Source organism: Geotrypetes seraphini, chromosome 9 (assembly GCF_902459505.1).
Source record: "Geotrypetes seraphini chromosome 9, aGeoSer1.1, whole genome shotgun sequence".
NCBI lineage: Eukaryota > Metazoa > Chordata > Amphibia > Gymnophiona > Dermophiidae > Geotrypetes > Geotrypetes seraphini.
The window spans coordinates 180,995,789-181,010,671 of NC_047092.1; the positions used below are offsets into that span (position 1 = coordinate 180,995,789).

Sequence of the window (14,883 nt, forward strand, 5' to 3'; positions counted from 1 at the left end):
AAATCCGACTTAAGAACTACCGTATTTGCCGGCGTATAAGACGACCCCCCAACTTTTACAGTTAAAATATAGAGTTTGTTATATACTCGCCGTATAAGACTACCCCTTCTTCCGATTCGCGACCCCCCCCCCCCCAAGCCGGCAAAAACAGCTTTGCACCGCAGGCCCAGCCGCCCAAGACGAGTCGGAGGCCCCTACCTGCCGCATCCTGCACGTGGGCAGACTCAGCACAAATGCTGCTGATGGCCCCAATCGACACGCTGACCTCCCCGCGCACGCTGACCATCTTCTCTCTGCCTGCACTTTCCCCGCGGCCCTCTTCGGCGACTCAGCAGGGGCAGCGATCAAGACAGGCAGCAAACGTCGGGACCTTCCCTCTCTGAGTCCCGCCTATTTTGTTTCAACTTCCTGTTTCCGCATAGGCGAGACTCACAGAGGGAATGACCGCCTGTCTTGATCGCCCGAGGCTGGGAGGAACAGAAGATTTCTGCAAACACCATCGGGGCAGAAATTTTAACGGGTCCATCTCGCCGGTCCTGTGCGGACCGGCAGGAATTTTCTGCGGACCGGCACCGGTTGAAGAACTGTGATGTAAACAGTACCCGGCGTATAAGACGACCCCCGACTTTGGGGAGGATTTTAAGGTACTGAAAAGTCGTCTTATACACCGGCAAATACGGTACTTTAAAAACGGAACTCGTTCTTAACCCGGGGTTTGCCTGTGCCTCCATGTAATAAATGTTAACTGCTTTAGTTGTAGCACAGAAAAGACCCCTCAGTAGCTTATATCACAAATTGGGACCTAATACTTTCAGGCATTTACGTCTGACTTTCTTTTCTCCATAGGACTCGGTGAAAGGGATTTCCGTTCTCGATCAGTACCCCTTTTCCTCATCCTTGCAGCGCATGGCTGTTATTACTCAAGCGATTGGAGAAGAAAAGCTCGTTGTGTACATGAAGGGAGCTCCAGAGACGGTCGCCAGATTTTGCAGGCCAGAAACAAGTACGGAAGTTTATCTTCCTACACCACCTTAAAAATATAATTTCTCATTGTCTTTCTTCGGCTGTCATCTTAGATTTGATATACAGCTTTTCACACAAGTTTTAAGGCGGTTTACAATAACTAGATTAAAAAAACAACAACAACAAAACCCAACACAATACACGAATAGCGCAGGCTACATTAAGTCCCTTTTGAAAGAAAAGCAATCAAGAAAACATCCAAAGCCTTCAAGGCTTTTCGAAAGCTGGAGTAGCCTTTAAGGCTACTGACTAGAGAATGACACGATGGCGTTTAGCCGCGGGTAACCCGCCAAAATGGTGACCAAAAAAAATGGTCACTGCAAGTTCGGGGACAAGGCCATTCACCGCCCCGTGGAGCGGTGAATGGTAGCACGGGGCGGTGAAAAATCTTGAACGCGCGGTGACCGAGCGTTCGAACCGGCAGCCCATTCTCTCCCGCTGGCCGTCCATGTATCTCTCTCCCTCCTTTTCCCTTACCTTTTCTTCTTAAAATGGTGATTTCTATAAGGCTACGAGATGTATTACAGCCGGAGCCTTGAAGTTGCGTTGCGTTGCCTGCTGGTATAAAAGTCTCCTCTGACGCAACTTCCTGTTTCCGGTTGCATCGGAGGAGACTTCTAGCAGGCAACCCGACGCGACTTCAAGGCTCCGGCTGTAATACAGCTCGTAGCCTTATAGAAATCGCCATTTTAAGAAGAAAAGGTAAGGGAAAAGGAGGGAAATACACGGCTGGCCAGCGGGAGGGAGCTGCTGGACCGCATGAAGGGTGCTGGGGGGGGATGGAGAGGAGAAGACACTGAAGACGGGGACGGGGCGGTGAAAGAGACAGCGGGGCGGTGAAGGGGACGGCAGAGAGGGGGACGGGGTGCTGAAAGGGACAGCAGGGACGGGGCGGTGCAGTGGATGGTGGTCCAGGGACGGGGCGGTGACTGGGACAGAATTTTTCACCGTGTCATTCTCTACTACTGACCACATCAGGCACAGAGTTCCACAAAGATGGACCTAGATAACTAAGGCACGCTAACCGATTTGGCGGGCGCTAAATGCTAAGGCATCCATTATATTCTATTAGCAGTTAGCATGCGCCTTAATAAAAGGACCCCTAAATGCCTTATTTCTTGTCGAAGACAATTTAACTTACTTTAAAGACGGAAGCTGTGAAGACTGCAAAATCTCCAACGTTCTTGAGGAATCAACTTTTCAAAAAGATAGTATGGAACCCACATTTAAAAAGTCTTAAAAGCCAGGCAAAGAAATTTAAAAGAACTACGACTACTATTTATCTTTTTCTGTAGTGATGAAAGACCCTGCTCAGAAGAGCTTACAATCTAATTTGGACAGACAGACAGGAAATACAGAGGTTGGGGAGTTCTTGCAGAGAGAATGATAGGATGGACATAAGTAATTTTATAGTGAGTGGGAGTTAGGAGTTGAAAGGGGGCTTTTAGCTTGGATTTGAATACTACTAGAGACGGAAACCCGATGTAATGTCTCAGGCAGTCTGTTCCAGGCATATGGTGCAGCAAAATAGAACGGATGGAGTCTGGAGAAGGTCATGGAGAAGAAGGATATGGATAGGAGGGACTTGCCCAATGAATGGAGTTCATGGCAGGGGAGAGCATAGGGGGAGATAAGTGAGGAGAGAATACACTTGTGGGCAAGTAAGAGGAGAGGGGTAATAGGAGCATGGCGCATCTTTCAGAATATAAGTCATGCAGCAGAAGTTTGCATGGATTGGAGGGGAGAGAGATGGTCGAGCAGAAGACCCGAGAGATTTCTCATCCTGTATTGGCTTACTTTATTAGTTTTGGAAGATCTATGTTAAAATAATTGGCTATATTTATTTATTAAAAAAATTAATATACCGCCTGGAGTCTCGGCTCTGAGGTAAGAGCTTATGTGTAAGGAATTCAAAGGAACATAATAGCCATACTGAGTTAGGCTTATGATCCATCTAACCCAGTATCCTTCCTCCAACAGTGGCCAATCTAAGTCACTAGTACCTGGGAGAAACCCACGGCAAGATCCAGTAAGTCAATGGCACTAGAAGAGGGAGGATTGCCAGATTTTACAATTGTAAAATCCGGACACTCTAGACCCACCCATTTTCACCCCAGTCTTGCCCTAGCTCTGCCCCCGCTGCCTGCTTTGGTCGGGCAGGAGGCAATCCGTGCATACACGGATTGCCTCCCGATCAACGTGAGTGAGAGAAGGCTTTTCAAAACCCAGACATGTCCAGGGAAATCTGGACATCTGGTATCCCTACGAAGAGGTAATGAAAAGACCGGATGGATCTCGTGGCCTTTCTCTGCTGTTAAGTCTCCTTTTTTCTTTTCTTCCCAGTTCCAGATGATTTTTCAAAACAACTTGAAATTTATACATTTCAAGGCTTCAGAGTCATTGGCCTGGCATATAAATCTATCGAGCCAGGGCAACATAACGGTGTGGAGAGTTTAACAAGGTAAGAAATCTACAATACAGACTCCTTGTTCATTGTCTGTTTCAAACACAACATCCCTATGGTTGATACTTCGTAGAGTTTAGGGCATTAATTTAACTGGCTTTTTTCTTGGCATCATAAAGCCTCCCACTCATGGTAATATCTTGGCATTGCTGCTAGTGGTCTCAGCCATTTTGAATCTCTGTAGCCAAGAGGTGGGATCAAGTAGGTATCACTTCCACTCCACTAGACACAAGGGACCCCTGGTAAGCCCAGGGACTGCACCAAGGAGTTGTTAGGGATAGGGAGTTTGCAGCCCTTGGTTTATTCCAGGGAGCCACAAAACCCAGAAGGGGAGGGGAGATATTGAGGAGTTTGCCTTGTGTTGGCCATGGGCCCAAAGATGGAAACCTCTGGGAAAGGAAGCTGGTTCTGTCAGCGGGTATGCTCCTTTTGGGAGGGGCTGGTACTGCAGCAAAGGAGGTCTAGTTCTGTCAGGAAGGGGGGGGGGGAGGGTCCGATGATGGCAGGGAGAGTACTGGATTCACAGGACCCCAAATGTTGAGATTTAGGATTGCCCCAGATTTGGCACTTGGTCATGCCTAGGAGCAGGTCTAAATTTCAACATCTGGCTTTCACATTGCGGATGTGGATTCCCTATGTGAAACAAGGAATGCACATCTGTATTATTGTCCCATCCAGATTACTTTCTCACCCCAACCTTTCTCTGAAAGCATTTTAGGAGGTCTCAAGGCCCGTGTATTCTTTAATGACATTTAATCATCAGGGCCTCTCCAGATGTTAACTACTGCAATTTTGATGTCGGGTGCAGAGCATTCAACGCACCGACCTGTGTTAAAAACCGCTTTCACGGTTTTGTAAAGGGGGGGAGAGGTTAATGAAACAACATACTCTTTTCAACTATAGTGGCCAAATAACGCTCAGAATTCAGGAAGTTGGTTGGTTGGGCTGAGAACGTTTCAGCACTCTCTTGTAATGCAGTGGTCCTCCACTTTCTCCTCGACTCCTACCTGGTTTATCATGAGACAAATTTTCATACATTGGAAATCCTTTGGCTGCAAGTTTATCTCGTGTGGTAATCTTGGAAATCTGAGAAGGTTGAGAAGCATTGTCTATACACAGAAAAAGGGGAAAGCCATTTGACGGGTTAATCATTAATTCATTATAGTCTGTACAAAATGTGTTGGTTGTAACCTTTCTTCCAATGAAAGCTCTTGTTTTGTCTGGTGTCGAATAAGATAGTAAATATATTGTCCAGGGAAAGTCAACCTGTGGTACCAGTCAGTGACGCGTTGATGTTATTTCATTTGCACGTCTTAAGGGAGAATGTGGAATCTGATCTGCAGTTTCTTGGATTTTTAATCATGGAAAACCGTTTAAAGCCCGAGACTGTCGGTATCTTGAAGGAACTCAACGGTGCCAATATAAGGACTATCATGCTCACAGGTAGGCAGACCCTGAACCTTCAAAGCTAATGCTTCAGCCGTTTTGATGGTTAATTAAAAGAAAAGAAGTCATGCTCTTCCAAGACCCAATTTTCATAGGGGCTTTACGTCAGTTGTCAAAGGGGAAAGTATGAGTGTTTTCTCCCTTTGAAAATGGGAGTGGGGTGGGGGAATGCCCACGGAGATTTACACTTGCTCTTTCAGGTACTTTTCCTTGCAAAATAATGTGCACAAATTTAAAAATGTATTATCAACTTTCCAGCCCTAAAGCTTATGATGACCCAAGGTCAATCTACATATTACCCAGCTAAACGTATACACATTATATTGACATTCTGATTAGAATCTTGCTACTCTTTGAGATTCTGATTGGAATCCTGATACTCTTTGGGGTTCCAGAATGTTGCTACTCCTTGAGATTCTGCTTGGTATCTTGATACTATTTGTGCTTCCTGGAATGTTGCTACTACAGTATTTGGGCTTTTGCCAGGTACTTGTGACCCGGATCAGGCACTGTGGAAACTGGATACTGGGCTAGATGGACCATTGGCCTGACCCAGTAAAGCTATTCCTATATTCTTATGATATAAAACAAGCCTCAGCTCATTAGCGTGAATGACGAACCCTTTTGTATATCCATTCTATTCTAGGTGACAACATTCAGACAGCTGCTACAGTGGCTAAAACATCTGGAATGATTCCTGAGAACAGTAAAGTGGTTTTAGTCGAGGCAAATGAACCTCAAGGCCTTAGTCAGGCATCCATTTCTTGGCGTTTAATGGAATATTCTGAAAAGAGTGATCTTCAGTTCAATGTAAGCATTACCTAGGTACACACAGGGCGGGGCTGGTGACAGAAAGGGGTGGGGGCCACGTGTCTTCCTTTCTGCATGAACAAATCTGGTATCCCTAGTTATATGCAGAAATATTTAGAATACTAAACCCGCGCCTAGGAAGTTACATCAGAGGAAGAGCCAATGCTGGCGCAAGCATCAGGTTGAGGTTGAAGGGATACGGGGGAAGGGAAGGGGGGGCACATGCAGCAGGAGAGGGTGGGGAAGGAGCTGATGGTGGGGGAGGGGAGGGGCAGACAAGGCGTAGGAGTAACCAAAAGACTTTGTTCATGATTAACATAACTTGCACTGAGACAGTAGCATCAACATTCCTTGTAAACCAATAGGGGGCAGTCCTACTAGGGCCAGGGTTACCACCTGTCCTCCTTTTTAGAGGTCTGTCCATGTGTCCGGATGGGTTTTCAAAACCCGGCATTTTGTCCATGCTTTGAAAACCATTGAGCTCGGGATCACGTCGCATCTGTGCATGCAGGGATGCGACGTGATGATGTCACACACATGCAGCTAACATCATCGTAAAGCATCTGCACATGCACAGATGCTCTTCAGACATGGCCCGAAAGAGATGAGTTTGGTGTGGGGTTGGGGTTGGAGGGTGGAATGGGGCGGAGCTGTGGGCAGAATGGGGCAGGAACAGGGTAGAATGGGGCGGAGCCATGTGTCCTCTTCTTTTCTTTTTTTTTAAATCTGGTATCCCTAACTAGGGCTGGACCCTGGCTGCACCCCAAACACAAATTATACTTCCCCAACCACTTACAGACCCACACAGACTTGCCTTCAGGCTGTGCCCTAAGATTTGGGTCAAAACTTCCTGAAAGGGAGGTTGATCGCTGGAATAGTCTTCCACTTCAGGTTATTGAGGCCAGCAGCATGCCTGATTTTAAGGCCAAATGGGATAGACACGTGGGATCTATTCACAGAGAGAGGTAGGGGAGGGTCATTGGGGTGGGCAGACTAGATGGGCCATTGCCCTTATCTGCCGTCTATTTCTATGTTTCTATGTTTAATAGTCTCTCCCAACACAAAGGTATCTGAGCCACCTTGATTCCCTGGTCCAGTCTCTTCAGGTACTATGGCTCGTCCTTCCCCCGGAGTCCTCTTCACTCAAGACCTTCCTCCTGGAAATCTCTACATTTGGGAACTCCCGACTTATACTTCCTGTCAAGGCTTTTAACCCTCTTTTCCTCTGAGCCCCATCCCTCTTACTTGGGGGGGGGGGGGCTATTTTAGCAGTTTAGCGCCATCTGCTGCCAGACAGCTAAACTGCACCCCCAGTGAGGAAGTGCTCCTTGCTATCAACACAGGTATTAGACAAGTTCCTGGAGCAAAAGTCCATAAACACCTATTAGCCAGTTAGACTTGAGGAAACCATCGCTGGTCCCTTGAAATTAAGTATGAGAAATGTAAAATACTTTTTAGGATCTTTCTGGTATTGTTGCAGCCAGGAAAAGCCACTGTTAGTGAACGGATGTTGGGCTCCATTGGCCTTGGCTCTAACTCAATATAGCTTTTCCTATCTCTGTTCAAATACCCCTTCTTCTGGGCCTGGTACTCTGATGTCTTCAAGTTTCCAAGTTCCAAGTGTATTAAAAATTTGTTATACCGCCAAATCAAACTTCTTGGCGGTTTACAATATAATGAAAGGGTATAACATAAAATGGTAATAACAAAGCTACAAACGTGGTGAAAAAACAGCAAATTAGTAACAAAACAAACAAAATTACAAAACAAAACTGAAACAAAAAGGAATTAAGGTAGAGCTACATAACTGATAGGAAAGAACAAGGATGGGGAATCCCAATAGGGCGGGGAGACAACAATTCTTTTGAAAAGAATCAGAATTCTGTACTGAGTGAAAAATAAAAATAGATCATCCTTACAAGGACAGATAGAGCCCAAAGGCTTCTTTAAACAAGAATGCTTTTAAGTTGGACTTAAAATAAATTAAAGAGGAAGCTTCTCTTGAATGGCTTGGAGTAGAGTTCCAGAGAGACGGGGCAGTAACCGAGAAAATGGTGTCTTAAAGATGGAACAGGGGTTTGGGGGTGAGGGGTATGGGGGGGGGACTGCTTTGGGGGGGCTGGGGGTTTGGGGTTCTTTGTAACCTGAGAGGACACAAGAGTCCGGTCCTCTTGGGGGGTGGGGAGCCCTGTTTCCTTGGTTGGGGTGAAACTGATATATAATTTTTTTTTTGTCTGCTGTTTGCCTGTGTTATGGTTTATTGTTTAATTAAAAACAGATTTCAACTAAAAAAAGATGGAACAGAATGCAAATTCTGAGAGACTGATCAAAGATTTCTTTGAGGAGAATACAGAATCAGTAATCTGTTCATGAATCCAGGTTGACTAGCTTCAGGGGTTTTAAAGGTTAATAGCAGAATTTTGATATGGAATTCTGTGCTCGATGGGTAACCAGTGGGCTGCCATCAACAAGGGGTTTACATGGTCGAATTTTCTTGCATGAGCTATCATTTTGACCACTGTGTTCTGGATTATCTGTAAGCGTCTAAACAGATTGCTTTTCTTTTCATATAGGATGCACGTATCGATGTTGAATTTGATAAAGTCCAATATCATTTCGCCTTGAGTGGAAAATCCTATGACGTTGTCCAGAACTATTTCCCTAGCTATTTACCAAAAGTAAGTTTTGCGGAGGGAAACCGTTTACAGGCAAAACTACTGAAATTCAAGATTGGCTTTAGATCGATTACTTTAGGTATAGCATCCATACAGCGGTGACCATACCTGCTGGATTCTATTTAGGTCACCTAAAGTTGGACAGGTAATTATTGGCATTGATCTCGGATCTGTGCATAAAATAATTAGCTAATTAGCCCCCTCTTCTACTAAGGTGCGCTAGCCGATTTAGCGCACGTGAACTGATTTAGCACACGCCAATGATTAGCGTACGCTAAATGCTAACGCGTCCATAGAATATAAAGGGCGAGTTAACAATTAACGCACGCTAAATCGGCTCGCACATCTAGGTGACTATGATCAATTATTAACATTAACAAGCATTTATTTGGCAGTAATTAGAGTTACGTGTGGATCTGTCTATGCCCTAATCTATCAAAAAGTCACCAAAGAAGTAGAAGGTAAAAACAAATGAGAAAAATCCACTTTGACGTCTTTTGTTTTTATAATTGGTGAATGTTATTTTGTCTTGATTTACTGATATTTTATATTGGGGGGATGCTTAAGATGTTGTCCAGACATCTATATGTTATATGTGGAAATTGCAGGGAAACAAGATTTTATGTATGTGATATGGAAACCGCATAGTTGTATGCGGTCTATAAACTTTTTAATAATAAAAAGACAAAAAGACAATTTGAGGTGGATTACATTGTACGGGATCTGAAATGACTTTGTGTTATAGGAGTCCCTATGAGCCATTTACAACATATAAGTCCGATGTTTCTCCCTCTATTTATTTATTTTTTCTGATATTTAAAGTCCATATTCTGTTATTAAGACATTGGGGAAGCCACTGCTTGCCCTGGATTGGTAGCGTGGAATGTTGCTACTCCTTGGGGTTCTAGAATCTTTTGTTACTCTTTGAGATTCTGGAATGTTGCTACTCCTTGGGGTTCTAGAATCTTTTGTTACTCTTTGAGATTCTGGAATGTTGCTACTCCTTGGGGTTCTAGAATCTTTTGTTACTCTTTGAGATTCTGGAATGTTGCTACTCCTACGGGTTCTAGAATCTTTTGTTACTCTTTGAGATTCTGGAATGTTGCTACTCTTTGGGTTTTGTCCAGGTACTAGTGACCTGGATTGGCCACCGTGAGAACGGGCTACTGGGCTTGATGGACCATTGGTCTGACCCCGTAAGGCATGTTCTTATGTATTCACATCATATTTTTGGTCACATAAATATTTTTCTACAATGTAATCCACCTTAGGTTGTCTTTTTGTAAGCCCTATTCAATAACATGGCCATCTAAATTTCATAGCGCACAACTCCAAAGTGGGCATCAGTAGGGTAGCGAGGGTGAGAGGCACCTGGGGCGGTGATGCTCCTCCCCTGCCCTCTTCTCTGCCCCCACCCCATCCGTTCCTTTCCCCTCCTCCTGCCACGCACGTGCGCCCTTCCCTTTCCCCGGTGCCCCCTGTGAAGACAGCGCCTGGGACAATCTGCTTACACCAATGGTTGCACACACAAAGGAACATAGTCACCATTCTAAATGCTATTTGTGCAAATTCTATTGAACGAGCTTCTATCTATACACGTCCACACGCACTATGGTATTTTCCAGCAAAGACTATGAAATCCACTTGGAAACATGTAAAAAGGTTATTAAAAGGTATTTGTATATGTTACAAGTTGTCCATTGGTGTTTGTCTTTTTCCAGATTCTGATGAATGGAACGGTTTTTGCTAGAGTGTCTCCTTTGCAGAAAGCAACCCTGATTGAAGACTATCGAAGTCTAGAGTAAGAACATAAGAATGTCTTTTCCGAGTCAGACCATGGTCCATCTAGCCCAGTATCCCATCTTCACGGAGCCCTATCCAAGTCACACCAAGGACCACATCTAAAATAGCTCCCCCTGTTGTTGGTTCCTGTACCAGTTGCTCCAAGAAGCAGTCATTTATGACATCTATGAATTTTACCTCCCTAGCACTCCCTGATGTAACATTTATCCAGTAGGTTTCCTCTTTCGATTAAATACTCTCCCCACATTACCAGTGAACTGTTATAGGAAACGTCTGAAAACACACCTGTTCCTAACGTATCTAGACAACTGATCCTCTCTTCTCTCTCCCCTCTATAGCGATTAACTTGTTCTATTGATCACTCTCTCCTCAAAAATGGATTTCCTGTCCTATTAACCCTCTTTATTCCTCCCCTCTTAAAGTCAATCAATTTGTACCTTTGCTTAATCTTTGTAAACCGCATAGAACTTCACGGTATTGCGGTATATAAGCTGTTATTATTATTATTATTATTATTATAATAGTGAATTACAAGTTGTCCGTAGGAAGGTTCCAAGATGCCACCTTGTCAGATGATTGTAAAGATGAAAGAAATCTTAACCACCATCATAATTCCTCTTTTCCAGTTACTATGTGGGCATGTGTGGAGATGGAGCAAACGACTGTGCAGTAAGTAAACCAAATTTCATATTTTATACCTATCTATGTTCCACTTTGGAATTCCATCAAATTGAAATATAACAATTATTAGTGTCCCGCTAAACCAAGATATTTAGGCCATTGATGTAAGGTTGCCAACTGGATCTAGATTTTCAGGACTGTGAGGAATTAGGTGGAATAGTGATCAGCACTTCCTCACTGAGGGCGCAATTTAGCTGGCTGACAGCAGGTGGCGACAAACTGCTAGAACAGGTCTTGAGTCAGAGGGGTTGGGCCCAGGCAGTGAGGAATTTAAATATCCCGGAGTTGAGTAGTTCAGGGAGGCCCTGAGGCAAGAGAGGCTTCCAGGAGGGAAGCCCTGAGGGAAGAGTAGAGGATCAGGGAAGAAGTCTGGCTCCAGCATCTTTGTGGGAAGAAGATCAAGGTAGGAAAGAATCTAAAATTATATGCAGAAGGCACTTTTTGGGTGTATGTTCAGAGCCAGCCCTGGGAAGAGAGTGTTAAAGAGCGATACATTTTAACTCAGAGCAATAAATATTTTCTTTTTGTTTGAAAATCCTGAATGTAAAGCTGTCTTTTCTAGCAGATCTGAACCACACCCTCAGACACATTACCACATTAATTTGACCATAACTTACTTTTTCCACAAGGACATAGTGATCCGTTCCTGGGTTTATCTATCTGCACGCAGGGACAAATAACCTTGCTTTCCTTAGGAAATGCAATTTGAGAAATCGGAACAAGTCCCTGAATGAGGCCGCGCCAACCAGTCCTCATCAGTCTCTAACTCAAACACCAGGCGCAATGCCAGACCTGATTGCTTCTAGATTTGTATCCCATGAATTGTAGCAGTATGCGATATCATTTCTTGAATCAGCCAGTTATGTCTCATCATTTCTGCCTCTCTTCTGAAAAATGTTTTTTTCTCCCTGTTTTTAGGAGAATTTCAGCAGAAATGTATCAAGACTTTTAGCAGCAGCAAAAGCAATTTTTTTTTGTGATACAGGGCGGGGATTCTTAGGGTTACACTTTTTCTCACCCCAAAAGAGGATGGGTGACCCCGCACCATTCTGCCCAACCCCTCACCCCACTCCACCCCCAACCTCAGCCCCACATAAACCTCATCTCTTCAGGGTTGCGACTGGAGGGCATCTGCGTATGTGCGGATGCCCTCCAGATGTGACCCCCCCCCCTGAGTTCAATGGTTTTGAAAGCCCGGACAAAGTGCTGGGTTTTGAAAACCCATCCAGATGTCTGGACAGTTCTCTAAGGCCTACATTTCCAGAGCCTGCCTTTGACGGGAATTGTGCTCGCTTTTTTCCGCCTAGTGCCACTTTTGACCTTAGCAATGACTACAGAGGGATTAAACGCCGTAAAACTCCTAAGGAGGCGCATTTCAGGCGCCAGAATTTTAGGCGCATTGAAGATCAGTTTCAAACAACGTATAAACAGCATTTTTTTTACTGAGCTTGGGTGCCTAAAAAATCCGGCACTGTTTAGAGAATCTGGGTCTATATGCATATTTATAGAATAGTGTTAGGTATATTTTTGACTAAACTAAACTAAACCTTAGGTTTTTATACCACGCCATCTCCATGGTTGTGGAGCTCGGCACGGTTTACAGGGATTGTAATGAGAAAGGAACTCCAGGGAAAGGGTTAGATGAAGATCGGAGGGAAGAAGAATGTTAGAGAGCTAGGATGTCAGAGAGGAGGGAGAGTTAGATTTTAGAGAAAAGCCAGGTTTTCAGATGTTTGCGGAAGGGTTGGAGAGCACTCAGGTTCCGAAGGGGGGAGGTGAGGTTATTCCACAGCTCGGTGAATCTGAAGAGGAGGGAAGTCCCCTGTTTTCCTGGGTGGGAAATGCCTTTTAGTGAGGGGAAGGATAGTTTCGATTTTTGGGTAGGTCTGGAGGTACTAAGATTCGAGGAATTCCAGGAAAGTGGAATTAATGGAGGAAGGATGCCGTGGAGGATCTTGAAGGTTAGGCTGATGCATTTGAAGTGGACTCTGGAAGTTATCGGAAGCCAGTGAAGCTTGGAAAGGAGTGGTGAGACATGATCGAATTTACTTTTAGCAAAGATAAGCTTGGCCGCGGCATTTTGGATCCGCTGGAGTCTGTGGAGGTTTTTCTTCGTTAGGCATATGAAGATGGAATTGCAATAGTCCACTCTGGAGAGGATGATGGATTGGACAAGAACGGCAAATTGTTTTTGATGGAAACAGGATCTTACTGACCTCAGCATGTGAAGGCTGAAATAGCATTTTTTTACCAGGGAGTTGAGGTGTTCGTTGAAGGACAGTGTAGAATCAATGATGACGCCCAGGACCTTGCTGGAGAATTCGAGCTGCAGAGAGGAGCCGGAAGGCAGTGGGATTGAGGGGGGTAGCTGAGCTAATTTTGGGCCAAGCCAAAGTAGTTTTGTCTTGGATTCATTCAATTTCATTTGGACGGTGTGGGCCCAAGATTGGAGGTTTGAGATACAGGAGGATATGTTCAATGGGAGATCAGTGAGGTTCGAGTCGGTCTCGAGAAGGACAAGAATGTCATCAGCATAGGTGTAAATTGTTTCAAGGGGGGATAGATGGAGGAGTTTTAGGGAGGACATATAAATGTTGAAGAGGATAGGAGAAAGAGGTGAACCTTGCGGGACTCCACAGATTGGTGTCCAGGGGGAGGTACATTCATGTTAACAATGTAGGAGCAGGAACGAAGGAATTTTGAGAACCATTCAAGGACAGTGGAGGTGATGCCAATCTCGGAAAGTTGGTAACATGAAGAAGGACACAGTACTACTCGAAAGGGTCCAGAGAAGAGCGACTAAGATGGTTAAGGGGTTGGAGGAGCTGCCGTACAGCGAAAGATTAGAGAAACTGGGCCTCTTCTCCCTTGAACAGAGGACATTGAGAGGGGACATGATCGAAACATTCAAGGTACTGAAGGGAATAGTCTTGGTAGATAAGAACAGGTTGTTCACCCTCTCCAAGGTAGGGAGAATGAGAGGGCACTCTCTAAAGTTGAAAGGGGATAGATTCCGTACGAATGTAAGGAAGTTCTTCTTCACCCAGAGAGTGGTGGAAAACTGGAACGCTCTTCCGGAGGCTGTTATAGGGGAAATCACCCTCCAGGGATTCAAGACAAAGTTAGACAAGTTCCTGCTGAACCAGAACGAACGCAGGTAGGGCTAGTCTCAGTTAGGGCGCTGGCCTTTGAACTAAGGGCTGCCGCGTGAGCAGACTGCTGGGTATGATGGACCATAGGTCTGACCCAACAGCAGCAATTCTTATGTACACATGTATGCAAATGTGAATATCTTAGTTATAGAATTACTCCATCAGGGCTCAATTATAAAAGTCTCTCCACCTGTATATGCCATTTAAAAACACCTTATGATATAAGAACAAGCACGCATGATGACAAGACAGCACCTACTGTTGGTACTTCCATAGGCATAATCTAGGCGTATATTTTTCAGGCTTTGAAAACTGCCCATGCGGGGATCTCTCTGTCCGAACAAGAGGCTTCTGTGGCTGCACCTTTCAACTCCAGCATCACCAACATCTCCTGCGTGTCTGATCTACTCAAGTGAGTTTACACTCTCTCATTGGAGAGTGAGCTCTGAACCATCAATAATTGGGATGTTAATTGGCACCCATTACCATGTGTGCACGCTCCTGGATAGGCGTTGTTTTTTTAAGGCATGGTGTCTAATTCCCATGGAGCATTTTTCAAAAGGGGACACAGCCTTAGGTGTATCAGGGTTGTTCCGAAAAAGTGCATGCGGAATTGCAGAATACTCCCTAACCGTGCCTAACTTGGGCGCCAGCATTTACATAAGATTTTAGCAGGTGTAAGTCTGGTATCGAAAAGTTAGGTGCAGGATCCATGCTAAACACTATTCTATATAAGGTGTGCACCCTTTATAGAATAGCAGTCAGCTCTGAATTTTTTCAGCACCTAAGTGTTTGCTTTGTTTATTGAATGCCCTGCAAAATGCTGTTC

The 14,883-nt window shown here is 44.7% G+C and overlaps 1 protein-coding gene across 3 annotated transcripts in view; it reads left to right on the forward strand.

Annotated features, from left to right (window-relative positions):
- The window catches only part of LOC117366792 (probable cation-transporting ATPase 13A4), a 104,701-nt gene that overhangs the window by 72,193 nt on the left and 17,625 nt on the right, over positions 1-14,883 (forward strand). For all 3 annotated transcript variants that reach the window (XM_033958674.1, XM_033958676.1, XM_033958675.1), the window contains exons 16-23: positions 847-1,003; positions 3,367-3,484; positions 4,806-4,930; positions 5,580-5,743; positions 8,317-8,421; positions 10,140-10,219; positions 10,848-10,890; positions 14,357-14,466. In XM_033958674.1, the coding sequence (XP_033814565.1) occupies positions 847-1,003; positions 3,367-3,484; positions 4,806-4,930; positions 5,580-5,743; positions 8,317-8,421; positions 10,140-10,219; positions 10,848-10,890; positions 14,357-14,466 (902 nt within the window). The remainder of the gene's footprint in view (positions 1-846; positions 1,004-3,366; positions 3,485-4,805; positions 4,931-5,579; positions 5,744-8,316; positions 8,422-10,139; positions 10,220-10,847; positions 10,891-14,356; positions 14,467-14,883) is intronic.